Below are 27,171 nucleotides of genomic sequence, written 5' to 3' on the forward strand. Positions count from 1 at the left end.
AACGAGTGACGAAACTAAAATGAAAGCGCTGCGCGGGTGATTAAAATGCTCGCGATCGATAATGATGCTCTAAGTCCATGCATCGTCTATGGTCCAATGCACCGAATGAACACAATGACGTTTGAGACGGGCGCTGTTTACTTAAAATGAACACTTGCATGAACTCGATGAATGAAAAAGTATTCATTCTTAGTAAACAGCGCACCGCTCAAACGTCAATGATGAACTCGGTGCATTGGACCATTAGGTTCTGCAGCATGACGTCACGAATGAATTCGGTTCTCGTCGAATGAACTTTTTTGACAGTTCAGTAGTACTTTCCACTGACTCCGACAAGGATCGAGTTCGTGATTGGTTGGCTGCCCCCGAGTCCAACGCGAAGTACTACTAATCAGTCATCAGTTTGAGGTTAGATACAGGCGCTGCAGAACCTAATTGTGTTTCAGGACAAAACTTGGAACCGAACAGTAAACAGCAAGTGAAACACGGCATCATTGCAAAATCGTCAAAACGTCAATTTTTATTATTTTCAATCCGTGCTCAAGCAACTCAACACCGAGGAGTTTTTCCCGTTTTCCTTGGCATTGGCAGTGCAAAGAAAAGTGGTGAAAATTGAAAAATTGCAGGTTTAGTTTACGTTCGTTTGACCCGGCTGGAAGACCTTTTGGAAATCGGTTGTGTCTGATCGCGGTTGGTTACATCGCCTAATGTTTGTGGTCCGACAGTGCAGGCGGAACTAAAGAAGCCAGCACCCAACTCGGCATGAGTAGTGATGAAAATGGAAAATCTACGGCGACGAGTGCATCATCGTCATCTTCGTCGGATCCTGCTGCAGCAGCGGCAGCAACAGGGAAGAAGAGAAAATACAAAGTTATCATAATCGGTGCTGGTATGGCTGGATTATCCTCGGCGAATCATTTGATTAAAAATGGATGTTCAGATTTTGCTATTTTGGAAGCGCGAGGCCGGGTTGGCGGAAGGATCATCGGCATTGATATGGGGTCACAGAAGGTAAATATCGACATAGTGGATCTCGATGCTAGGGGAGAGATGCACGTAGAGGGAGATTGTGTTGTGACGAGACATTTTTTTGCAATAATTTCGGTGCCTTATGTAAGGAGAGAACTTATTGCATGGAACGGTATCGATTAATTGTTTTAGGCTGTTGATAAGATTAAAATTGGCAAAACACACATATTGCAAAAGTATCGGTGACTCAGAATTATAATCGTTTTAAAATTTTATTTGCAGGTGGAGCTGGGTGCAAATTGGATTCATGGCGTTCTTGGCAATCCTATGTTTGAACTTGCAATGCAGCACGGTCTTATCAGTATCATCAATATTCCGAAACCGCACAAAGTGGTCGCAGCTTCTGAGGACGGCAAACAAGTGCCTTTTCAGGTCCTACAAGAAATCTACGAAGCCTACGTTTGCTTTCTGCGACGATGTGAGGAATATTTCCTTTGTCAGTATCTTCCTCCCCCGGATATTCACAGTGTTGGGGAGCATATTAATTTGGAAGCAGAATTGTATTTAAATAATGTTGACGACTACAAAGATAAACATCTTAAGAAATTGATATTTGAATGCTTGCTAAAGCGAGAAACGTGCATCACCGGCTGTCACAGTATGGATGAAATTGACTTACTGGAATTGGGAAGTTATACCGAGCTACAAGGAGGAAACATTGTGTTGCCTTCTGGGTACAGCTCTATTCTGAAGCCGCTATGTGATACACTCCCCAAAGAAAACATAATCCTTTCGTGTCCAGTACGAACAATCCACTGGAAACGAAAAGGCCGGGTTTCTTCAGGCAATAACAGTTCAGACACCATCCTAGAAGAGGATGAAGATGACATCGACTCGGATGATTCCGACAAAACAGTGACGGAAGTGCCGATCGGCGACAATCCCACCACTAGTGATAACGTTGATGATAGCTTCAAGCATTGCACGTCGAACGTTCAAATAGAATGCGAAAACGGTACTATTTTCGAAGCAGATCATGTGATCTGCTCTATCCCGCTTGGTGTGCTTAAAAAGCATGGGCAAACAATGTTTGTACCGAGCTTACCGCAATACAAACTCGAATCGATTGATTCTCTATTGTACGGAACTGTAGATAAAATCTTCCTAGAATATGATCGGCCTTTTCTCAACGCTAAGGTTAGCGAAATAATGTTCCTGTGGGAGCACATCGACCCAGAACCTAACGTTGACGAGGAAGAGTACCTGAAATCGAACTGGTACAAAAAAATTTACTCATTCTCCAAAGTATCGGACACCCTGCTGCTGGGATGGATCTCTGGCCGGGAAGCGGAATACATGGAACGCATTTCGCACGAAGTGGTTGCGGAAAAGTGCACGGAAATCCTCCGAAAGTTCCTCAAGGACCCGTTCATTCCTAAGCCAAAGCGGTGCGTGTGCACCAGTTGGAGCAAGCAGCCTTACAGTTGCGGATCTTACACCGCCATTGCAGTTGGTTCCTCTCAGGACGATATAGACAATATCGCACAGCCACTCTACTCTAGTCCGCATCAGTCAAAGGTATGTATAGATGGCAATAATTCAGATCATATATGTTTAAGATAGCAATAAACCATTTATTTTTGAGTATGTACACAGCTCTTATCATAATCTAATGAGATTCAGATTCAACCTCGCCATCAATCGTATCGAATTCGCGATGGTGATACCTAGAAGCCATTGAATATCAATTATTTCCTTCGCAATAAACAACATTAATTGAAACGGTTTTGCGTAAATTCAATTTTGTGCCGCCAACATCACCAAAACGGCTGAATATTTCACGCATCACATCACGTATACGTGTCTCTGTACTGAAGACTACGCTGATGTCATCTGCATATCAGTGGATGGAGATACAGTACAAAGACGTGCATTGAAAAAAGGTTCCATTGCCGCACCGACATTTGTTTTTAGGCATCCACTTATCCATCCATGTCCCGCCCGCAGTTTCTGCGATAACGAGTCCAGTATTGCCACTCATATTGGAACTCGGTAACGTTATCCTCAGTAAGGAGATGGGGTCGATGAATCCAGAAAACGCGCCCGGGCTCGTGTTCCATTGCGGTTTGTATTATTTGACGGTGAACTATTTCGCGGCCAACACCATTTCGCAGAATTGATTTTACTAATGTTACCAGTACAGGTCGGACTCGATTATCCGGAGTATCAATATTTTTCACTCCGGATAATCGAATCACTAGAAAAACAATTAAATCTGCAATTAAACAACGAAAAACTAATGTTTTATTTTGTTTGCAGTGTGTAGTCAGTAATTATTTAGTAAAAATACTGATTAATCCACCTAGCGTAATGTGACCAGGCGTCTCGCATTTTCACCATTTGTCTCGCACTGAAAAGCGTTGCGCGAAACGTCCCGCATTTAACATATTTCTAGTTAATGTCCCCCAAAATACAGAAAAATTAAATACACAATCAGGTATTTCTCAGTGAATGTTTTCAAATAAATTTTATTGGACTTTTAAAAGTTTAGTATTTTGACTAAAGAAAATGTTTTGCAAGGCAATCATAGAAGTCAGGATTAAAATGTGCTTCCATGACTCAGACAAAATTATCTCTATAGCAGGGTTTGCAGAAATCGCTCTCAATAGATAACGAACAACGATAAAAGAGAGGCAAAAACTGTTCCGAATCATAACAAGCCATGATAACAAATTCATCAAACTTGTATACAAGTGCGAAAAAACAGAATCGGATAGGCAGCCCCTACAGAAAAATGGTGATTTTAGCTTTGTTTTCGCTCATTTCGTGTTGGTTACTGCCGACTGTGTAGAAAAAGTTGAAATGCATCATCAGAGCCAGTGCTCCCCGCATTTGGAGCTTTCTAAAAGAAATTTATCATGGGGTATAGCCTCCCGAATCAGTTCTCTATCATGACAGCTTGCGAAAAAAGTTTCTCGCTGTATGCTACATATCGTATATGTATACAGAGATGATAAGTGATAGACTTGCTCTTTCTCTTTAGGATTCAATCCCTGCTCTATAGTTTGTTTTACCCAAGTATTATACCCTGGGAATCTTGTCCGCAGAATTTCCTTCCATGTATGCCTGCTGCTTGGTTGACTGACTGAATTTCGACACGGAACGCCCAAAATCCCACTCCATTTAAATTTCATGTGCATCAAAATCTTACGGAAAATTTAGCGAGCTTTAGAGTGTTGATATTGGATGATAGATCAGACTGTTACGTTGAAATACTTGATACTAAAAAGTGGTCTAAAAATGAACACGATGTTCAAGGAAGCCACACCTTTAGGGATAGTTTTCCGGATTCTGATCTCCAAGTACCGTCATGTTCTTTTGACTACGGGGGCTACTTTGGATTTTTAATTTTCTGAAAAAATTAAACGAAATAAATACAAAATTTGAAACAAAAAGTTGCCATCCAACTACCGTGAAGTACCCTAATTTCGCGCACTTAAGATTTGACAAAGTTCAAACGTTCATAGAAAAAAATTTAATGCCGGAACAATGGAACATTTATTACTGCATCACGTAGTAGAATGATTTTGGGTTCTCAAAAAAATGTTACTTGCAAATAGAGGTGTGCGCCGCCGCGCCACGTCGCCGCCGCCGACAGTTTTTGGCACGCCGCCACCGCCGACAATTTTGTATCGGCGCGCCGCCTTTGAAATTTTTCACGCCGCTGATCTATAATTTTCCACGCCGATCTAAATTTAAAGAAGTCTGCAAAATTTCCAGTGAAAATTTTGAATTTTCAGTGGAACCAAGAATTTCCTTATTGAACCCTAAAACATCATGTTGAAACTTCAGATCATTTTTCGTAAAAATACCAATGATTTCCTTGAAACTTCCATACAGTTTTTCGTTGTTATTTCGAAAAGCTATCCGTAAAAACTATGAAAACTTCGAGTAGAAATTGCGAAGAGTTTCCCATTGAAATCTAAAGAATTTCTCGTTGAAATAGAATTTTTGAACCGAAGGCCACAAGGCTGGAAGTTGTTTGGCCGAATATGTCGTTTGACCGAAAAAACCATTTGGCAGAAGCCCATCTAGCTTAATTATGTCATTTGGTCGAACAGTTCCTTTGGCTAAAAAAACGGGCCATTTGGCCTCAAAGGACATTCGGCCGAAAATGTCGTTCATCTGAATTGGTCATTTTGACCATTTCCAAGACATTAAAGGGAGATTCTTTTGAATTTCACAAAAAAAAATTGATGAACTTCCCCAGAAAATTCTTTAAGTTTTTTAAGAATTTTGATTTGGAAAATATTCTTGAATTTTTCACGGGAACTATTTTGAAATTTCGAGAAGTCTTTAGAATTCTCAAAGAAAACTGTTGAAAGTTTTTGTGGAAAATACTTCGGATTTTACATGTGCATCTCTTTAGAATGTTCACGGAAACATGTTTTAAATTTCTACAGGAAAATATTCGGAATATCGACGGAAAGTTCCTATTAAGTTTCTGTTGAGTATTCTTCGAAATTTAGTTCTTCATTATTGTAGGAGATTGCGACTGGTAGAAGGGATGTTTTATTGTTGGTTTTCTTAGTATAGATTAATAAAGATGGCTAGCTTGGCATAGCCAACGTCAAAACAGAAAATTCTTTGGAATACCCGCAGGAGACTTCAAGGAGTTTTCACGGGATACTTCCTGGAACTTTCCCAAGAAATTTTCCTGAATTTCAACGGAAAACTTCTCAGAGTTTCCGCGGAAAATTGTTCGAAGTTTTTAAGGATTTTCTTTGGATTTCTACAGAAAATTCTTCATCTCGTTCATAAGAAATTCCTGGGAAATTCCATTGGCCGAAAGTGAAATACATCCGTACTGGTAATTTGGCATAACAGGTAGTCTGGTCCAAATGTCATTACTAAACGGGTGATATTGTCGAAAATGTCCACTTGTTTGGCGAAATGGTATTATTGTCAAATGACCATTGAACAAAATTACGTGGAGTCATTTAATAATGACGTCACAGGTTTAGTTAGATTCTAATATTTTGTGACATTACTAGGTATGAAAAAAGCGTGACAGATGGGGAGGGGGAGTCTAGAAATTTCAAAAGGTAATGGACGTTATATTTGAATCGTCCCTAACCTCTTTACTTTTTAAGTTGATACTGGCCTGGTCAAAGCGATCCTGGAAGATTAGTATTAGACAAATAAAATGGAGGAACGACGCAACATAATCTACAATCATTATGAGTATCGACTTAAACTGAATTACGTAGAGAACACATAAAAAACTAAGAAAGACAATGTGATAGGTGAATTAAATAGGTAAGATAATGGTAAGAATGACATCTTACGAAATATTCGACAAAATTAGAAGTAAACTTACTGTTTGACTATTAAAACTTGTAATACCAGACATCACTGCAATTAGTAAAAAAACATAAAGATAGGTACAATTATCCAAACTACCTACTTCTTTAACCACATCAAAATAAGGGAAGCTCTTAGATTAATATTTCGATTCATTATAACACTATCAGAATAATATCCCCAATTTAAGTGTTACTTGGAGGTGGCAATAATACCTATCACCCGTTGTGAACATAGACTGCTATTAGATATTGAATGTCGGCTCCAAGAAACTCTAAACACAATTTTATATTTAAATTATCTACAAATATAACATTTTACTTCTCGAAAAACATTTCTTGTGTCTATAGAGCTTTCATTATCTGTTTGGTTAATTATTGACAGGCTGACGGTAAATAGACTGAAGGGAAAAGGAAAATGTATACAAAAACAGAAATTTTGAGATTCTACTAGCTTCTGCAAAACTCAAACAAATAGTGTTCAAGCGGTCAACATAGACTAGTTCTTCTAAATATTGGTCCTAGTAGAGGCAAAACTTCTGTTCGGGTCCAATCTTGACAATTTAAACTACCATGTAGCTCCAGTTGGGTACCCCAAAAAAAATTATAAAATCCCAAAACAAATCAGTTTTTTTTAAAGAATTTTCTGGGAATGCTTGATATTTTATTATTTCTCCAATATTTTTTATTTCGCCACTCAATTAATAAAATAAAGCCACAAAAAATCGCGGTGGGTAGAGACAGAAGAAGAAATTTAAAATTTGGTCCGGCCTTATTTCTGAACTTAAGGTCTGAGGGAAATCTCTCGCGGTAGAGCGCTATTTTCGTACTAAAATGTCCATAACTCGGAATTGGGAACGAATTTCGCTTATCCCAACTGACAATCTCTTTGAAATTAATCAAGGAATGTTCCTACAATATGTCATGGACCTACTAATTCCCAAATTTGAATTAAGCTCTAAATCAGTGGTCCCCAGCATGCTCACAATCAAGGGCCGCATAGCAAATTTGAACTGCTGAAGCGGGCCGCAGTACATATCCAACATTTGATTTTCATTTCATGTAGAATTTTAAAGATTAATCAAAATTATTTTTAATACACCTATTTCAAATTTGAATAAAACTTGTTGCGATGAATCTTATTCAAATAACATAGGGGGAATGACGGCTTTGGCAGGTTTTGTTCTATTATTGGCAGGGGTTTTTTTATGACGGACTAGGCTCAAATTTGGCCTAAACATTCTTTGCATATCAAAGAATATTGTGGCCAAATTTCATAAAATTTGGTCGACAAAAACCCCCCTGCCAACAATAGAACAAAACCTGCCAAAGCCGTCTTTCCCCCTACTAGTAAACACATTTTATTCTACGGGTTTTATTGCCATAGCTGACTTTTAGTTGATACTACCAGATACTTTTATGGTAGCGAACTTGGCACGAGAAACATATTTTCGCATAATGTTTCTCACTACGATTGATTTTTTTTGAAGGATTATTGTGCACTACAAAAGAGTAACGACTCCTGATTATGGATCGACTGTTTGTTTTAATTATATTTATTGAACGGTTACTCAATCTTACATTTTTTACCACGAGTTTATCATTGACCCGACGTTTCGCCACGGGGATTGTGTCTTTTTCAAAGGGAAAAACAAAAATGTTTTAATAATTTAATTAGGCCGATACAAAAATTTAAAAACAATTATGCCCCCCCTCTGTTTTTTTGCCCAAACAAATATTTTGAGGGGCAACAAAAAAAATTCGGGCTATTTTGAGTATTTTCGAAACATTCTTTAACAAATCCGAGGAGTTTTATTGATTTTTTCCATTTAATTATTTATTTTTTATTGTCCCCCTCCCCCTTGGACCTTTCGGAGACCAGTAGGACATAATTTATATGAAATATTTGTAACGGCCTTGTTTTAATAAATATAAATAACGACTCCTTAACCTCATTCTATCGGCTCAAGGACTTTCAATATGCAAAATTTTTGCGCGTAAATTTATGGAATGAAGAGATTTTGATTAGCTATGATTTGACTCTGATAATTTTATTTCTAATTTGGGTAGACAAAATATTGAAATCTCCCAATTATGTGTCATTGAATAGATAAAAAGTAAGATAAGAGACTCCACTGATCGTTACTTGTCGTGTCAAATAACGTCAAACATGTTTCGGAGTCAGGTGAACTTGCCAGCAATTTTTAATAGAGGTTGAATAAATCTGAATTCCGCACTATTTACCGTGTTTCCCGATTTCCGATCAATTGAAATTTACTGAAACCTTCATCAACTAATCGGAGCATGGACAAAATCTTGACTTTGTTAAACAATTTAGGTAGCGAAAAGTACGTTGATATTCAGCTTTTTTTTTCTGGAGTTAAGAAAACAAATTTAAATTTTGCCAAATCCTAACTTGTATTGAAAGATTTCTATGAGCAGTATATGATAACATTATTTTGACCTCAAGTCCAACATTTAGTTCGTTTGAATATGTGGAAAAACATATTTGCATAGCCCGGGGCAATACCATCACAGTTGTTTGTTGTTGTCCTACGTAACATATGAAGTGATGAATTTAATTAATCATGATGGTTCTTAAAAACCATAATGATGTGAACTTGACAGATTCCCTGAGAAGCACAAAACGACGATTGGGGGTGGTTGATAGATTGCTTAATTTTTACGTGACGCATTTTATGGATTTCCCCTATAGATTTTATGGGAATGAAAAGCTTTAAGGTTGCCTATCACCGTCGTTGCGACTCTATTGACTCCAATGACGCTGTCTTACCAAAGCGACAAACTGCCAGCCATAGCAACAGTCGCATCGCGTTGATTTGGAGGAACCTTCATTATGATTCGTAATTATATGAGTATTTAACACTGAGATGAGTATAAGGGGCCGTAAACATATTACGTAAGCACTTATGGGGGTGGTCCATCATTTTCTTACGCACCATATAAATAAAAAATCATTTCTATGAAAAAATCTGACATGGGTGGAGGGGGGTTAAAAAAACCCAGAAAAAATGCTTACGTAATATGTGTACGACCCCATAAGAACAATAAGAAAAATTTTGAAGATGTAAAAACGGGATACCATTTCATGTTATTTTAATATTCTCGTCTTTAGAATCGTGTTTACGCTTCTCGTACACTACGGTGTAACGAAAAGGCTAGATGTTCACTCAAAAAATGAAGTTTTGATGACAGGCCCGGAGGGCCGACTTCTATATACCGATCAACACAGCTCGACGAATTGAGGTGATGTCTGTCGATAACGTTTTTTAATCTTAATTATTGGATGGCGATCTACTAAACACTCTACTAAAAGTCTGAAATTATTTTATAAATTTAATTTAAATTGTTTGGAAATTTAAAAATATTTTTCTCTGAAAATTCCTTATGAACTTCATTTAAATAAAACTTCTTTTTTTAGAATTTCTCCTAGATTTGTTTCCGAAACTTTTCTAGGTTATCCTCTGAAATTTTTTCCAGGACATCAAAAAAATCCATCTGTGATCCTCTCCTCCAGTACCTACTATAGGAAATCCTTTAGGAACTCCTTCGAATACTCCCACTAGAATTCCTTCGAAAACTTTTCCTAAAAAGAAACTTCCCGGAGTAGTTGTTGAAGGAATTCCATGCAGAATAGCTTGAGAAATTTCTGTGTGGATTCCGAAACGAATTCCCGGGGAAATAATGAAGAAATTTTCTGGGGAAAACGGATTTCTGGAGAAATTCTTGAAGTAATTTCCGGGGAAATTTTTGAAGGCATTATTGGGAGAATTCATGGAGGAGTTTCTGAAAGAAAATTTGGGAGAGTTTCTAGAAGAATTTCCGAGGTTATTGCTGCTTACTCCTGGAAAAAATTCTTGGTTCTGGAGGAAATCCTGGAGAAACATAAATGCACGAAATTGATTCACGTCGCCGCAAATCATCAGCGGCATGACGCCACCACTCCATCGCCGCTGGCTCTGGCTGCAAATGATCTGGTACGCCAATATAATTTCAATTGGCGTACAGGTCTTGATTGAACACCAAGTGAAATCCTGTATGGAATTGTATGGAAGAACCCTTGGGAGAAACTGCGGTTCCAGGATAAACTTCTTCTGGGATTCCAGTGAGATGTCTTAGAGGAATCCTAGAAGGAACTCCTGATTGAATTTCTAGTGGAATCCAGGGATGATTTTTTTAAGGAACTCCTGGGAAATAACTGAATTATTATATCAAATAAATAACTGAAAAACATAACAAAATAAAAATAACTTAACTAATTTCACGGTGTCTTTGTCCGAAGAGGCTTATTTTCCAAAAATCAGTATCTCTAAAACACCCACTACACGAAAGTATAGGTTTTCCTTTTTCACGTAGGTGCATTTTTAAAATGTTCTATCGGGGGTCATTTTTCCATACATTTTTAGGGGGGTTAAATCGGCTATCATTTGAGATTTCTAAGGAGTTTGCACCAAAAATAGTGAACAAAAAATAAAATTGTTCTAGATCCCCCGATAGAACATTTTAGTTTACCCACTATATGAAAGAGTAGAGCATATACTTTCGCGTGGTGGGTGTTTCAGAGATACTGATTTTTGAAAAATAATATTTCCCCATAGAGACACCGTGATTTGTTTCTCAAGAAAAATATTGCCACCAACAAGTAAATAGATTGGAACTAAACTTACTGTGAAATGAATTAAACAAATGAACATCTCGCCGTAAATTCATTTTTGAGAAACACTATTCCCATGATGAATTTTATTTACTCCTCGGAGAAATGTTCTCTGGTCTATAAGGTAAATTAATAGATGGGGACGGGTTCTAGAACTGGAACTAACTTCCTTGATATGTAAAATAATTCATAAACATAATAATCGTTCAATTAAGTGGACAGCTATTCTGCTTTCTAAGAAAATCATCTATACATCCATACCCATACAATTATGATAATATTTTCAGAGAATGTAATCAGCTGTTTCAGATGTTTCTTGAATTGTTTAAAATAATAGAATGATGTGTGCTACGTCAGACTGTCAAACATTAATTAGACGCTGCTTCTTTAAAGTATTGCAACTAAATTCGTTATAAGTTCACGATGGTGTTTAAATCAGATGTAAAATGATTACGTAGCATATAAAGGACCCCACGCATGATCAAAACGTATCAAAATTTTAACTAAAATCGTACAGAAAATAGAACGAAAAAAATATTTTTTTTGTGTACGTACTATCGAGGTAAAATGTACGTACAATCGAGGGTACGCACTATCGAGGGTACGTACTATCGAGGTATGCCTGTACTGAGTAGTAGTAGGGTGAGTAGGGTGAGTGTACCAATTGTCGCCATACATAAGAACAACTATTTAAAAAAAATAAGTAAAAGGCATGTGGGTGGACTTTATATATCAAACGAAAGATTTTACTTCCTGCTCCTTAGAACTGCTGTGAAAACCACAATAAAATTTGTTATTATCCTCAAAATTGATTAATCCATAATAGGAACGCATGCACCAGTTGTGGCACTAATCTTAATTTTGGTTCCTTATTCGGCAAATCCCATTGTTTTCTTATGGGACTGGCCAAATTGGGACCACTAGTGCGACAACTGGTGCAAAAGACGTCAAAAATTAAGGCTCAAATTACCGTCATCCAGTCATTGATGAGAAAGACAGCCACGTGCTCGTACCACCCCCCCCCCCCCCGCAGTTTTTTTGAAAACTAAAGCGAAATACAACCAAATGAAGCATCCACCGAATATAATTATGTCGTCGCTATTGGATGATGTAGTTTTGAAACAAAAATACTTCCCCCATCCAGCTGGAGACTGCTTTTTCGCCTGTGGTTTTATTACTAGGGGGTGGTACGAGCACGTGGCTGTCTTTCTCGTCAATGACTGGATGACGGTAATTTGAGCTTTAAGCAAAATCAATTTTTACAATTATGCTTTGTTTGTTTGGGAGGAAATCAAAGGTGTTATCGTTTCATATGAATATGCTTTATCAATATGAACTTGGTTTGCGGTGATTTGATTGGCCATTTGGCATATAAAGCACTAAGCACTAGTGCGACAACTGGTGCTATAGCCACAACTGGTACATCTAGCCTATGTCACCGCAATAAATTTTGAAGGAAGCTCTTTTTACTTCAACCAAGTTTTTTAAATTCCATACAAAAGTTACCATTTCGGGAGAGCAGCATATTTTCTTGTAACGCACGGCAGGAAAGAAGCGATGAGAGCGATAGAAAGTCCGTCAACTTTGTATCTAGCGTGACACTATAAAAAAGCGTATTCCTATGGGGCTGTCCACAAACCACGTAGACCGAAATTTCACTTTTTCAAACCCCCCCGTCCCCCCTAGTAGACTTTCGTAGACTTTTTCAAAACCCCTCCCCCCCCCCTGCAGTTGAATGCAGTGCATGTTTCACCGTAAATAGTGTCTTTAGTAAATGGCTATCTGCAAAAGCATGAATTGGTCTACCATGGATCTTATGCTCCGAACTATTCGCCCTGTTTAATAAGCCTTAGGTGTACAGACGGAGATGCCAAGCCTAGCATGGTGGGTACAATCTACGACGGCTCTATGGCTTTGCATTGAAGCAAGAACATTTTCTGAAAATACAGCTCCATTGTTTGCTGAGTTTATGGGAAGGGGGGGGGGCGGTGTCAAAATATATGAGATAAAATCCCACCCGGCCCCGTCACTGTTTTTAAATTGGTTCGAAAAGCACAGTTGAGACGAAAATCTAGTTGACTTGACATACCTATTGAAGATCGATTTCACAACATTTTTTGGCTGTTGCATTGAAGGGTTGATTGTGTACTTTAGTTTCTTTTTCTTCGATTAGGTAATACATATTTCTTTTTATCTCCAACTTTCCAGCCGTCGGTGCTATTTGCCGGAGAGCATACTCACTCCAACTTCTACTCAACGGTGCACGGTGCTTACCTTAGTGGCCGAACAGCCGCGCAGATCCTCCTAACGCCTGACTCACCGCAGGAAATAGTGATGGAATCGGATACCAGCGATCTTAGCTCCTGGATCCAAGGCATCGCTTTAGAGTAATAAAATGGATGACGACGAAAGCTCCCAGTGATTTCTCTGTAATTTATTGTAGTTTTAGCATTTGCAGTTTGCCTTTATATTTCCATTATTGGCGCGGTCATTTATGTTGTATTCATTGTTTCGTACTATACAAGTTCTGTGCACGATACCAATCATCTAATTTTTGGTTTTGTTTTCAAATTTCAGCACTCAATTTTTTTTAGCGGGATTATATACTAGACTGATTTTTTTGTTAAATATCTTGGCTGTGCATATGCACAGCATATGTTTCGAAATGGACAAATTGATATGAAATTTGCGAAAAAGAATCCACGTGTCTTGGAGGGACTCGAACCCTCAACCTCCTACTCTCTAGATAGGCGTGATAACCCCTACACAACAAGACCACTTAAAGGTCACGTTTGCGGAAAAGCCATCAGAATCCGAGTACCAACCTCCACCGCGGTTAGCTCTCTTTTTTGCAAATTGAATATCTTTCGGATGCTTGATTTGCCCAATCTCCACATTTGCTTTACTGTTGTATATCCACAGCCAAGCGAGTGCACATTGTTGATTAAACGAGAGGATCGCACTCCATGCCCCCCCAGCAACGGACTGGGCGGGACGGTATAGAATGCGAATTCAATCGCACTCTGCTGTGCCAAAGGCTTGCTTGGCTAAAGCATTTGATGAGTTTGATTGCCTTTACGTAAACGGTCGCGTGTACTCAGACGACTAATGACGGTGAAAGACCGACACTTGATTACAATTAATTGCATATTATTCGGCAACTCGGCCGTACGAAAACCATTTTTTGTTAAATATCTTGGCTGTGCATATGCACAGCATATGTTTCGAAATGGACAAATTGATATGAAATTTGCGAAAAAGAATCCACGTGTCTTGGAGGGACTCGAACCCTCAACCTCCTACTCTCTAGATAGGCGTGATAACCCCTACACAACAAGACCACTTAAAGGTCACGTTTGCGGAAAAGCCATCAGAATCCGAGTACCAACCTCCACCGCGGTTAGCTCTCTTCCTTGCAAATTGAATATCTTTCGGATGCTTGATTTGCCCAATCTCCACATTTGCTTTACTGTTGTATATCCACAGCCAAGCGAGTGCACATTGTTTATTAAACGAGAGGATCGCACTCCATGCCCCCCAGCAACGGACTGGGCGGGACGGTATAGAATGCGAATTCAATCGCACTCTGCTGTGCCAAAGGCTTGCTTGGCTAAAGCATTTGATGAGTTTGATTGCCTTTACGTAAACGGTCGCGTGTACTCAGACGACTAATGACGGTGAAAGACCGACACTTGATTACAATTAATTGCATATTATTCGGCAACTCGGCCGTACGAAAACCTTTTTTTTTGTTAAATATCTTGGCTGTGCATATGCACAGCATATGTTTCGAAATGGACAAATTGATATGAAATTTGCGAAAAAGAATCCACGTGTCTTGGAGGGACTCGAACCCTCAACCTCCTACTCTCTAGATAGGCGTGATAACCCCTACACGCGACCGTTTACGTAAAGGCAATCAAACTCATCAAATGCTTTAGCCAAGCAAGCCTTTGGCACAGCAGAGTGCGATTGAATTCGCATTCTATACCGTCCCGCCCAGTCCGTTGCTGGGGGGGCATGGAGTGCGATCCTCTCGTTTAATAAACAATGTGCACTCGCTTGGCTGTGGATATACAACAGTAAAGCAAATGTGGAGATTGGGCAAATCAAGCATCCGAAAGATATTCAATTTGCAAAAAAAGAGCTAACCGCGGTGGAGGTTGGTACTCAGATTCTGATGGCTTTTCCGCAAACGTGACCTTTAAGTGGTCTTGTTGTGTAGGGGTTATCACGCCTATCTAGAGAGTAGGAGGTTGAGGGTTCGAGTCCCTCCAAGACACGTGGATTCTTTTTCGCAAATTTCATATCAATTTGTCCATTTCGAAACATATGCTGTGCATATGCACAGCCAAGATATTTAACAAAAAAATGGTTTTCGTACGGCCGAGTTGCCGAATAATATGCAATTAATTGTACTAGACTGATGTTTTAAGTAGTCTTGAAAATTGCATCAGCATATTTCATATTATAGGCATTTTGATTATTAATGTTGGTAGCGCACAACACCTACAGTTTGTTTAAATTCCATCGACAATATCTGCAGTACACAAGATTAATCGTAATAATTCAAAGAACCCAGATTGTTCTCCCTTATCAATACACCATACATGATGTGAGTAGTGCTATTTGCAATATTAAAGACGTAATTTCTGAATATAATTATCTGTCACATTATAATATTCTGAACATAAATTATGTACTGTCATGTATTCCTGCAGATTTTTATTTGCTCAGTCTAGTCCACTACATTATCGAAACTGTACCTAAACCTGCAAAATCCCAACCAATATACTTTGACTAAGTTATCTAGTTTTACCTGTCTATGTTGTTGAACAATGAAAACTGTTATTCTGCATTTGTATAGCGATACCAAATAAAATAGACGCTTTTTATTACGGCAGCCCAAAATACAAGTTGTGTACTGACTAACGGTCAGTTGTACTCTATGATAAGCGCGAAGCTTTCAATATGTACCAATGAAATTCCCACAAACACACTCGCCCCACATTTACACACACAATATGATTAATGAGCCACAAATGCATTCACAATAAGCATTATATCAGCAAAGGAGAGTTGAAATAGGAAAATAGTATGTTTGGATATGGATTGTTTTCGATAGACAAGTTTGGTGTTCGAATCCGAGGGTTTCTTTTTATGCTCGAAGAACGTACATATTGATTCTTGATAGCAGAAAAATAAGACACTATTGGAACGATTTGAATACATAGTTGGTTCGACGCCTAAATAGTTTGAAAAAAAAAACGAATGGGAATAAGAAAAAGTCCTTATCAGGCAACAAAAGTATTTTGCTAAAAGTAATAAATTTGAAAATAACACGTAAAGTCGAAAGCATAAAGTAGTGTGTGCACCCTAAAAATTATTTATGCCGAAATTACACCCTAGAAGGAATCAATTGATTATTTACCTGTAATCTTCGTCGGTCTTAAACCATTCTCTAGACTGCTAGCAAACAAAAAGTATGCTGTCTTGTCGGACCAGCAAGTAACTACCAAAGTGAAGATTCCACCCCTCTTCACCTCTTCGAAGGATGTCGCCTTACTTCGCACTGAGCTTGCCAAGAAACAGATTCACCCTCTGTTCAAGCTGTGCAGCGTCGGCACGAAGATTATCTGCACCACTGCAGCCGACTATCAGGATGTCGGTAAGTACTTGTTGGCCCAAAAGTGTGAGTTTTACTCGCACGATTTTCCCGGAACGAAGCCTCTGAAGGTTGTTATTCGTGGGCTTCCGGAATACACCCCGGAAGCAATCATCGAAGAATTGCAAGCCAACAAGCTGAAGCCAATCAAGGTGTTCCCCATCATCTGTATCTGGCGCATTTGGAGAAGGACTCCGTCACAATGGCGGACCTTCGGAAGGTAAGGGCTCTCTTCCACATAATTGTGTAGTGGGAGAGATATCGCCCGAAGAAACGCGACGGCCACGGAACAAGAAACTGCCACCACATGAAGCCCCGATGTGGCAAGTCCGCAGGAGCGCACCAAACAACTTCGTGTCAACCGATGGAGGAAGCTCCCGAAGTCAAGTGCGCCAATTGCGGTGCGAATCACAAGGGCAGCAATCGAGCCTGCCGTAAGCGTGCGGAGTTTATCGCCATCCGCAAAAAAGCCTCAAGCAAGAACCAGCCAGGAAGACGACGAGACTCGCCTTCGCCGTTGAACGACAAGCAGTTTCCGCCTCTGCGGTACAAAGTGCCGAACCTTCAACCACTCCAGCCAAACCAGCAGAGGACAAGCCGTCCCCCGGCCTCATCTGTGCAGCAACGCCTCGCAGCAGCCGCCATTTCTCCGCCGTTGCGAAATCCGCTCCCGCCCGCTTGGGGGTATTTGGGACTTGATGCTCCAGCAGTCTGAAAACCTCTACTCCCCGGAGGAAATCACAGAGCTCACCCTGAATCTGTTCCGCCGGCTGCGAAGCTGCCGAACGAAGGAACGGGAAATCAACGCTGCTACCTCGGTAATCATGACGTTTCTGGCTAAATATGGGCCCTGAAGATTCCATCAAAATCCTTAACTGGAACGCTTGTTCTATTCAGAACAAAAACATTGAGCTGACCGATTTCCTCAACCAACGAGACATCGGCATTGCAACCATTACCGAGACACACCTGAAGTGAACGTCTACATTCCCGTCTTTCGAGTGGCCATCGCCTTACGACGAAACATCGATTGCCGATTGCTGCCAAGTTTTCAACTTGAAATAATTGATGCCATAGGGGTTGAGGTAACCACCACCGCCCCATCACCATAATCGCGGCTACCCGAGACAAGCAAACATGCGGGATGGATCGGACGGCGAAGAGGTTTCTGTGGCAATAGAGAAGGTGAAGAAGAATTAAGAGCGTCTGAAAAGAAGAATGGAGCAACGACTGACATTGGCTAAAGCCCAAATGGAGCTCGAAAACGATAAGATGGAGATGGAGTGGGCACTAGAAAAGCAAATCATGGAAATCAGGATCGCTTCCAAACGGCTTTCCAGAAGAAGAAGGATTTGGAAAAGAAAAGGCTGAAGAATCAGTTGAAGAAACTCTGCGACAGAGATACGCAAACGGAAAAGGAGATCCAGGAACTGGAGAGGCAGAAAGAGGAAGCTGTAACGGCGACAGCGAAAATAAAGGGAACGAAAGCGATGAAGATTGAGCATCCATCGAAAAAATCCGTAAGTTCCAAAAGCTATTCTGGAAGCATGCACGCCTGCGTGTGGAGCGAAGAAGAAGACCGTCGAATGGAAGCAGTTAGCGAACACGGTGGTGCAGAAGAAGTCCTGTGCAAGTGTGGCCAGAGGACGAAGAGGAGGAACCGGAAGTGATGAAGAAAGCTCACAAGAAGAGGAATCAACCGGATCCAGGGAATCGGAAGAAGAACATCACGAGGAAGAAGAAGAAGCCACCGTGACAAGAATGAAGCGTAGCCGGCCGCAAGAAGAAGGAGCCTCGACTAAAGCGCAAATATCGACTCGGCAGTTTCTTTCCCGAAAGCTGCCAAATTTCACCGGGCGGCCAGATGATGGCCAATCTGGCCAAGCAGTTCGGGTCTTTGACGATGAAAGCGTGCGGGTTTCCAAACCTGGAGAACCTGGTCGTTGCAGAAGAGCTTACGAGGCCTTGTTAGCGAAGCAGTGTATAGTCGGATGCTATTGCCGCACGCAGTACCGCAAATCACCGACACGTTGCGAATGCTGTACGGGCGGCCGCAACAGCTAAATAGATTGTTAGTGAAAGTGCGGAAGGCGGAACCCCCAAAAGCGGACCGGTTGAAGAGGTTATCGGTTTCTGGATGGTAATTCAGCAATTATGCGACCATCTCGTAGCGACGTAGCTTAAAGACCATCTGGTAAACTGATTCAGGAGCTGGACGAAAAGCTGCCACCGTCGACGAAGATGGAATGGGTGCGGTTCAAGAGGCAGCATGTTCGGATCACTCTGCGAACGTTGTCAGATTTCTTGGCCGAACTGGTGTCAACGGCAAGTGAAGCGACCGGGATGGTCGATAGGCCGAACCGAATTCATCCGGTAATCGTCCTGTGAAGGCCAGAGGAGGAAAGCAGAAATAATACGAGAGCCACCTGCATGCACACGCTGAAGACTCTTCAAAGAAACCGGAATACACAAGAACGCCGTGTCCAGTTTGTCGACGTATGGATTATGGGCGGCGCAATTGCGACGAATTCCGGGAAATGGGCGTTCATCAAAGGCTGGAAGTGGTAGATTGATTCGAGCTGTACCCTTCTTGCTTGAATGGCCACGGGAAAAGTAGGTGCAAGGCGAACATCCGGTGTAAAGTGGAGAGGTGTCAACGACCCGGCAATCATAACACAATGCTCCATCGTCCGCAGTCAGAGATACAATCGGACTGCAACGCAAGTGTGCATACGCCGATTATCTTCCGGATGATTCTGGTGACGTTGAACTACGAAGAACGGTCAGTCACTACTATGGCCTTTCTCGACTAAGGTAGCTCGTTCTCGTTGATCGATGGTTCCATCGCGAGTCAACTGAAAGCCAACGGGAAACCGCAACCAATCCGTGTTACCTGGACGGCAGGTATGAGTAGGTTGGAGAGAGATTCGGTGATGGTCAGTCTGACAATATCCGCCGTCGGATCAAAGGAGGAGTTACCGATCACTGAAGTCCACACTGTGGAGCAACTCAAGTTGCCTAAACAGTCGCTGAACTATCGCGAACTAGCGGAGCGGTATAGACACCTACGCTACGGAACCTTCCGCTAACGGAGTACTGTTCGCGCCCCCTTGAATCGCGAGTAGGAAAAAAAAAAGTCCGGTCCAAACTTGGTTTACGGTATATGGTCCGCAGGAAGGAGGAAGTGTACGTCGGTCATCATTCATACGTCAGTGTATCCAATCAGCAGCTGCTGAAGTCGCACTACGTGCTAGAAGAATCTGGAGTTACGGTAGAGGTACTTCCGGATTCTGCGGAAGATCGACGAGCCCGTGAGATTCTAGAGAGCACAACTAGGCGAGTAGGAGACAGATTCTCACCGGAATGCTGTGGAGGGAGGACAACCCGTCGTTTCCAGATAGTTACCCGATGGCGGCGCGTCATATGAAGACATTGGAAAAACGTTTGTCACAGAGTCCGCAGTTGCAGCAAAACGTCGCGAATCAACTGATCGAGTATCAAGCAAAAGGATACTCCCATGAAGCGTCGGCGAAAGAGCTGTGAGACGCTGAACATAAGGAGATCTGGTACCTACCCCTGAACGTCGTGATCAATCCGAAGAAGCCGAATAAAGTTTGCCTAGTGTGGGATGCTGCCGCCGCGGTGGGAGGTGTTTCGTTGAACTCCAAGCTCCTAAAAGGTCCAGACTTTCTCACGTCGCTGCCGTCGGTGGTGTGCAAGTTTCGGCAGTATCGCGTCGGATTTGGTGGAGATATCCGAGAGATGTTCCACCAGCTGCAAATTCGACCGGAGGACAAGCAAGCACTGCGGTTCATGTACGATGGAAGGATCTTCGTGATGGATTGTGCAATTTTCGGGGCGATATGTATGTAAAGGATCGCAACGCCAACGAGTTCGTGGAGCGATTCCCGGATGCCGTCGATGCGATAGTCCACCGACACTACGTGGACGACTATTTCGATAGCACAGAGACCGCCAAGGAGGCGGTGAAAGAGGCGAGCGAAGTCCGATACATTCATTCCAAGGGCGGGTTTGAAATCCGGAACTGGTTTTAGAACTCCGTTGAAGTATTTCAGCAGCTAGGTGAGTCAAAAGCGAATCATGTGGTTCATTGGATTACGATTCTACATGTCTTCGTAGATGCCAGCGAAGGGGCGTACGGGTGTGTGGCATATTACCGTATGCTGGTCGATGGAACTCCACGATGTTCTCTGGTGCGAGCCAAATCGAAAGAACCACCTCTGCGAGCATATTTGACACCACGTCTGGAACTGATGGCGGTGGTTCCAGGAGTGAGAATGGCTGAGACGATTAGAGCAAACCATAGTTTGACGGTGAAGCGCGTTCAGTTCTGGCTAGATTCGAGTACGGTGTATTCCTGGATTGTGTCGGATCACCGCCGGTACAAAGTGTTCGTCGCATACAAGATCGGCGAAATTTTTAGTAGAACGAGCCCTATGAAGTGGGGTTGGGTTCGTACGAGACTAAACATAGCAGACGACTTAGCGAAGTGGAAGGAGGGATTGAAGATACAGTCCACCAGCGGGTGGATCATCGGTCCAAAGTTTTTATTAGAGGCGGATGACAAGTGGCCAAGCCCGGTTCCACTTCGGCCAAACGTGGTTGATGAGCTTCGGGCTAGCTTCCTGTTCCATTGAGCTGAGAAAACAAGCGGATGGATCGATTGCACCAGGATTTCGAAGTGGACGATTGCGGTCCGCACAATCCGCAATGTTCTTCTGTTCATTTCCAACATCCTGCGAAACAACGAGATTTGGTTGGTAACAATCGGCAAATGGTATCGGTTACAGTGCGGTGTATAGAGCGATCGTTTTCGAGGGAAGAGTGCCAGGCCACCGAATGTCTACTATGGAGAATGGCGCAGGAATAATCATTTACGAAGTAACGGTGCTACGCAAATGCAGAGAAGGAAGGGCTGGTGAACTTGAGAGATCCAGCCCGCTGTTCAAGTTATTTCTGGTGCTGGATAATGTGTTGCGGATGAACGGCAGAATACAAGAGGGTGAGTTTATTCCGTTCGAGTTGCGGTTTCCGGTCATTCTACCGAGAGGTAATCCGGTGACGATCAAGATAATCGAACACTATCATGGTGCAAGGTGCTCAAATGTAAACCGATGGTTACGAAGATGGCACCACTTCCAGTGCAATGGACAACTCCGTTCGTCCGTCCATTTAGCTACACAGGAATGAACTTCTTCGGCCCGATCAACGTCGTTGTGGGACGGCGTACCGAGAAACGTTGGTGTGCGTTATTCACCTGTTTCGGAACAAGAGCCTTCCTACTGGAAGTAGTCCACAGCTTGTCCTCGCAGACATGCCTGATGGCCATCCGGAGGTTTGTCTGCCGGCGAGGAGTTCCGATCGAATATTTTTCCGATAACCGGACGAATTTTGTCGGTGCAAGCAAGGAGATAGTGAAGAAAATAGAAACCGACTGTTCGGAGGCGTTGATAAAAGTTCGCGGACACGGTGGAATTTCAACCAACCCTCGGCGCACAATTTCGGTAGCGTATGGGAGTGCGGTCGGTTAAGGAGGCGATGGAGGCGATGGAGGTATTAGACGAGGTATTGTTGACAACATTGGCTGAGGCTGAGGGTATGGTCAATTCTCGGCCATTGACTTATGTACTTAGGACCCAGGAAATGGCGGATCGATAACGCCGAACCACTTTCTGAAGGGTCATCCGATTTTTTTGGGCATTTTTTTTGTTTTTTTTTTTTTAATACAGCATGCATAAAATAGCAAACGAGGTGCATTACGAGGTAAAGTACACTGGGGGAAGTGGAAAAGGACAAATCGATAGTGCATGTTTGAATTAGTGTAAAACCAGTTTAAATGATTTGAATGCGTTCAATCAAAATGGGCTATCAAAAACAGTCAATTTTGCACCAACTGTGCGGTAATTCATACCATTTTGGTCGCTTGAAATTTATGGAAATAGATTTTAAAATTAGGAGTTGTTTTTCCACTTACCCTAGTGGGATGGGGTAAGTGGAAAACCCATGTTGCCTTGACCTTCAATAGTGATGAGTAGTTACATATAACTAAAATCAATACGATAATTGCTCTAAGTATCTTTTGTGGAATAATTTCATTACCTTAACGGAATAGATCCTGGTTTTGGGCTGGTTTTGCCTTCTCGGACACTAAGTGTACGTAAAGTCTATATGTTCACCCCAAAGATGAACATTTTAAAGGAAAAATGGAACTTACAGGGTTATAAACTAATCAACTTAGTTTAACGAATTGAGATGATGTCTGTATGTGCGTATTTGTATGTATGTGTGTGCGCAAAGCACGTACAAAATTATCAGCTATTCTTAAGCACTTGTCCTTAACCGATTTGTTCGGAAAAAAATTGCATTCAACGGCGAAACTTGTTAGGAATAAAAATTAATGTGAATTATACAATATATTTACCTATCAGTGCTATTTTTAACTTTCTCATATATTTTTTTCATATGGAAAACATGTAAATTAATCAGGCATTTTTTCATTTATATGAGTCCAATCACCACTGGAATCACAATGATAACAAAGAAGGAACATATTAAGATTTACAGCTATCGAAATAAACCCTGGAGGGAAGAAAAAAATTGCGTAATTAGAACATTATCCACTTCCCCCGCAGTGTTTGATACCTGGGGTAAGTGTAAAATCTTTGAATTATTTGCTTTCTTGGTACAAACCACTACCAATTGAAAAGGATTAGTTTAATTGTATTGTAATGGTCACCTGTGATATAAATTCACTTGAAAAAAGAACAATTGGTGCAAATAAGAATTAATTTTATGAATGCAAATATCAATTTTTCGCGAAACCTAAAATTACAGTTCAAGCGTTAACCGTGTTAGTGTATGTGTTATACAAATTTCAACATAGTATTAGTGTGAGCATCAAAGTATAACATTGCATGATGCTATGATGTGGTAAAAACTGTAAAGTATGTACAATTCCAATTTTTCGAGTCGATTTTTACTCTTACCCCCTTTTTCCACTTCCCCCAGTGTACTTATAGAAAATAAAAACCACAATTTTCAAGAAATCTTTGATTGCAGCGTTCTTGTAAAAGCGCACATATGCGCAAGCAAATCACTCACTAAAAGGTGGTACAGGGGTTATATTACATTCTACCATTTACAGATGAGAGGGTATTTAGGTTTGCGGTACCATATTATAGCTAAGAATTATCATAATAAAAGTTTTGCTTCTATAACTTTTTGATATTAATCTTCGCGTGCAAAGCAAGCCAAACTATCGAAAAGCTAAGGTTTCAAGCTTTGGAATGGCATATAAAATCCTTATATGTATTTGGAAAAATTAACTTCATAAGGACAAGCATCACAGAATCCAAAAATAAATTCACTCGCGTTTTCAAGGGCACACCACTCAATATGGAGGCAGCAGTCAACTTTTGTTTTTATCGTATCAGCTTTGCTACGTTGCAGCATGCGTGGAATAATGAAAATGAAAGTTGTGCTGTGCTTTTATATTGAGTGGCGTGCCCTTGAAAACGCGAGTGAATTTTGTTCTGGATTCCGAAATGCTTGTCCATAACATACAAATCAAAGTAAGGAATGATTTTTTATTTTCATCAGCTTTTTTCACTTCGACTGCCCATATCTTTTGACTAAAAAACATGGCGCTGTGATATTTTCCGATTCTTTTAGGGTATATACAGGGGATGTCCAAAATAACTGGGATAGGCAAATTTTGGGCATAATTGGATATGTTGTAACTATGTCAAATATTATCCGATTTGGACAATTCAGGGATGCCTGAACTAGAAATTTAATGTAGTTTCACCATATGTTCATGGAACCGACCATGGCCATTGGATACCGGAGATATTCCGGGTTTTTCGAGGGTAGGTTCAGAACCGTAAATTTGTGGTGGGTATTAGGATAAGTGGTGGTTAGAAACAGAGCAATATTAGTAACCACAAATAAAGTAGGGCTCTTCCTGATTGGAACCATATGTTGAAATTCGAAATCGGACCAGGATCAAGTGAGATATGGCCATTTGTTTAGAATCGGTGCCGATCGGGAGTTTTAAAAGGGACCAGGCCACAAATTCATTTGAATCAAGCTTTTTGACCGATCTTCCATTATGATTACATTCCAGAAGTCTTCTGTCACGTCTAGAATGAAAAACCAACCAAAAAGACGGATTCTGAAGTCGCTGGGGTGCCCCCGGGGAACCCGTAGAGGGGACATTTCAGTTTTGGCACCAAAGCTAGCCATTCGACGGTTCGTTTTTCATGGTTTTCTACCAGGAAGCGAGATATGAGTATAAAATGGACAATTGATGGCTATGACCGCTTCCGGGACCTACGGATTGTCCCCGGAGAACCCGTAGAAGGGGACATTCCAGTTTTAGCGCCAAACCTGGTCGTTCGACGGATCGTTTTTCATGGTTTTCTATCAGGAAGCGAGGTATGAGTATAAAATGGACAATTGATGACTTTGACCGCTTCCGGGACCTACGGATTGTCCCCGAAAAACCCGTAGAAGGGGACATTCCAGTTTTAGCGCCAAAACTGGTCATTCGACGGTTCGTTTTTCATGGTTTTCTATCAGGAAGCGAGGTATGAGTATAAAATGGACAATTGACGGCTTTGACCGCTTCCGGGACCTACGGATTGTCCCCGGGGAACCCGTAGAAGGGGACTTTTCTGTTTTAGCGCCAAAACTGGTCATTCGACGGTTCGTTTTTCATGGTTTTCTATCAGGAAGCGCCGTATGAGTATAAAATGATGCTGTTCTTAATTATCCCAAACGTCCTTCATGTCGAATGACCTTAGGCCAAATAGTGTTATGTTAATGGCCTGCTTAAAATGACTTACCTATTCTATCTATTCTATTCTATATTCTATTCTATATATATATAAAACTCAATGTTTGTATGTTTGTATGTATGTTCCAGCATAACTTCTGAACCCATTTACCGATTTTAACCAAATTTGGAACACACATTCTTTATCTTAAGGAGACGACGATAGGGGGGTTGAGCATGCTCTTTGGAAAAGGGGAAGGGTGTGGGGGGAGGGGTATTGCATAGTTATCGATCAACTCAGTGTAAATTCTTATCCCCTTGGCCGATTTCAACCAAATTTGGAACACAAATTCTTTATCTTAAGGAAGGGACGATAGGGGGTTGAGCATGCTTTTTGGAACAGAGGGAGGGTATGGGGGAGGGGTATTGTTTAGAAATCGATCAACTCAATGTAAATCTTGAGCCTCACGACCAATTTGAACCAAATTTGTATAAAATATTATCTGTCCTAAGGAAACGATTTTAGTGGGTATAGGTAAGTCATTTTAAGCAGGCCATTAACATAACACTATTTGGCCTAAGGTCATTCGACATGAAGGACGTTTGGGATAATTAAGAACAGCATCAGAAAAATCTTGCATAGAAAGCAGGCATTTGCTGGGTATAAAACAATGATAATTGTTACCCTTCATCGGAATATTGGTATGCCCAGTGAAAAGCAATGATTAATGTGTTTCCTTCTGAATGGTGGATGTGATTGCTTCTTTAAAAATAGGCATTTGCCCGGAATAAAGCAATGGTGGGTGTGATCCCTTCTTTAAAAATATGCGTTTGCCCGGAATATGGCATCGATGGATGTTTTTCCTTCTTTAGAAAAAGACGTTTGCCCGGAATAAGGCTTTTCAAACCCACGATCCCTTCTTCAAATTCAGTCAATGTTTCCAAAAGCCTTCTTTTAATCAAATGATAAAGTATGAATGAGTAAACACAATTACCCTGTTGACCAATTGGTTTTATCATTTTCCGATTGTAAAAGAAAACTGCAAACCAAACTGGCAATTCCGAGCAAGGCCGGGTACATAAAGCTAGTATTTTATACAAATTTGGTTCAAATTGGTCGTGAGGCTCAAGATTTACATTGAGTTGATCGATTTCTAAACAATACCCCTCCCCCCATACCCTCCCTCTTTTATAAAGAGCATTCCTAACCTCCTATCGTCATCTCCTTATGATAAAGAATTTGTGTTCCGAATTTGTTTGAAATCAGCCAAGGGGCTCAGAAGTTACACTGAGTTGATCAATAAGTAAGCAATACCCTTCCTACCAACACTCTACTCATTTTACAAAGAGCATGCTCAACCCCCTATTGTCCCGTCTGTAAGATAAAGAATTTGTGTGCTAAATTTGTTTGAAATCGACCAAGGGGTTCAGAATTTACACTGAGTTGATCGATAACTAAGCAATACCCCTCCCCCCACACCCTCCCCCTTTTGCAAAGTGCATGCTTAAACCCTCTATAGTCCCCTCTGTAAGATAAAAAATTGTGTTCCAAATTTGGTTGAAATCGGCCAAGGGGCTCAGAATTTACACTGAATTGATCGATAACTAAGCAATACCCCTACCCCCAAACCCTCCCCCTTTTCCAAAGAGCATGCTCAACCCCCTATCGTCCCTTCCTTAAGATAAAGAATTTGTGTTCCAA

The 27,171-nt window shown here is 41.1% G+C and overlaps 1 protein-coding gene across 1 annotated transcript; it reads left to right on the top strand.

The window, feature by feature from the left end:
• The first annotated feature begins 441 nt into the window (after window positions 1-441).
• On the top strand, window positions 442-13,550 carry LOC134203328 (peroxisomal N(1)-acetyl-spermine/spermidine oxidase-like). The gene is made up of 3 exons (XM_062678206.1): window positions 442-1,011; window positions 1,252-2,547; window positions 13,216-13,550. The coding sequence occupies exons 1-3, from the start codon at window positions 763-765 to the stop codon at window positions 13,396-13,398; spliced, it is 1,728 nt and encodes a 575-aa protein (XP_062534190.1). The 5' UTR covers window positions 442-762; the 3' UTR covers window positions 13,399-13,550.
• Window positions 13,551-27,171: the final 13,621 nt, after the last annotated feature.

Source organism: Armigeres subalbatus, unplaced genomic scaffold (assembly GCF_024139115.2).
Source record: "Armigeres subalbatus isolate Guangzhou_Male unplaced genomic scaffold, GZ_Asu_2 Contig1785, whole genome shotgun sequence".
Taxonomy (NCBI): domain Eukaryota; kingdom Metazoa; phylum Arthropoda; class Insecta; order Diptera; family Culicidae; genus Armigeres; species Armigeres subalbatus.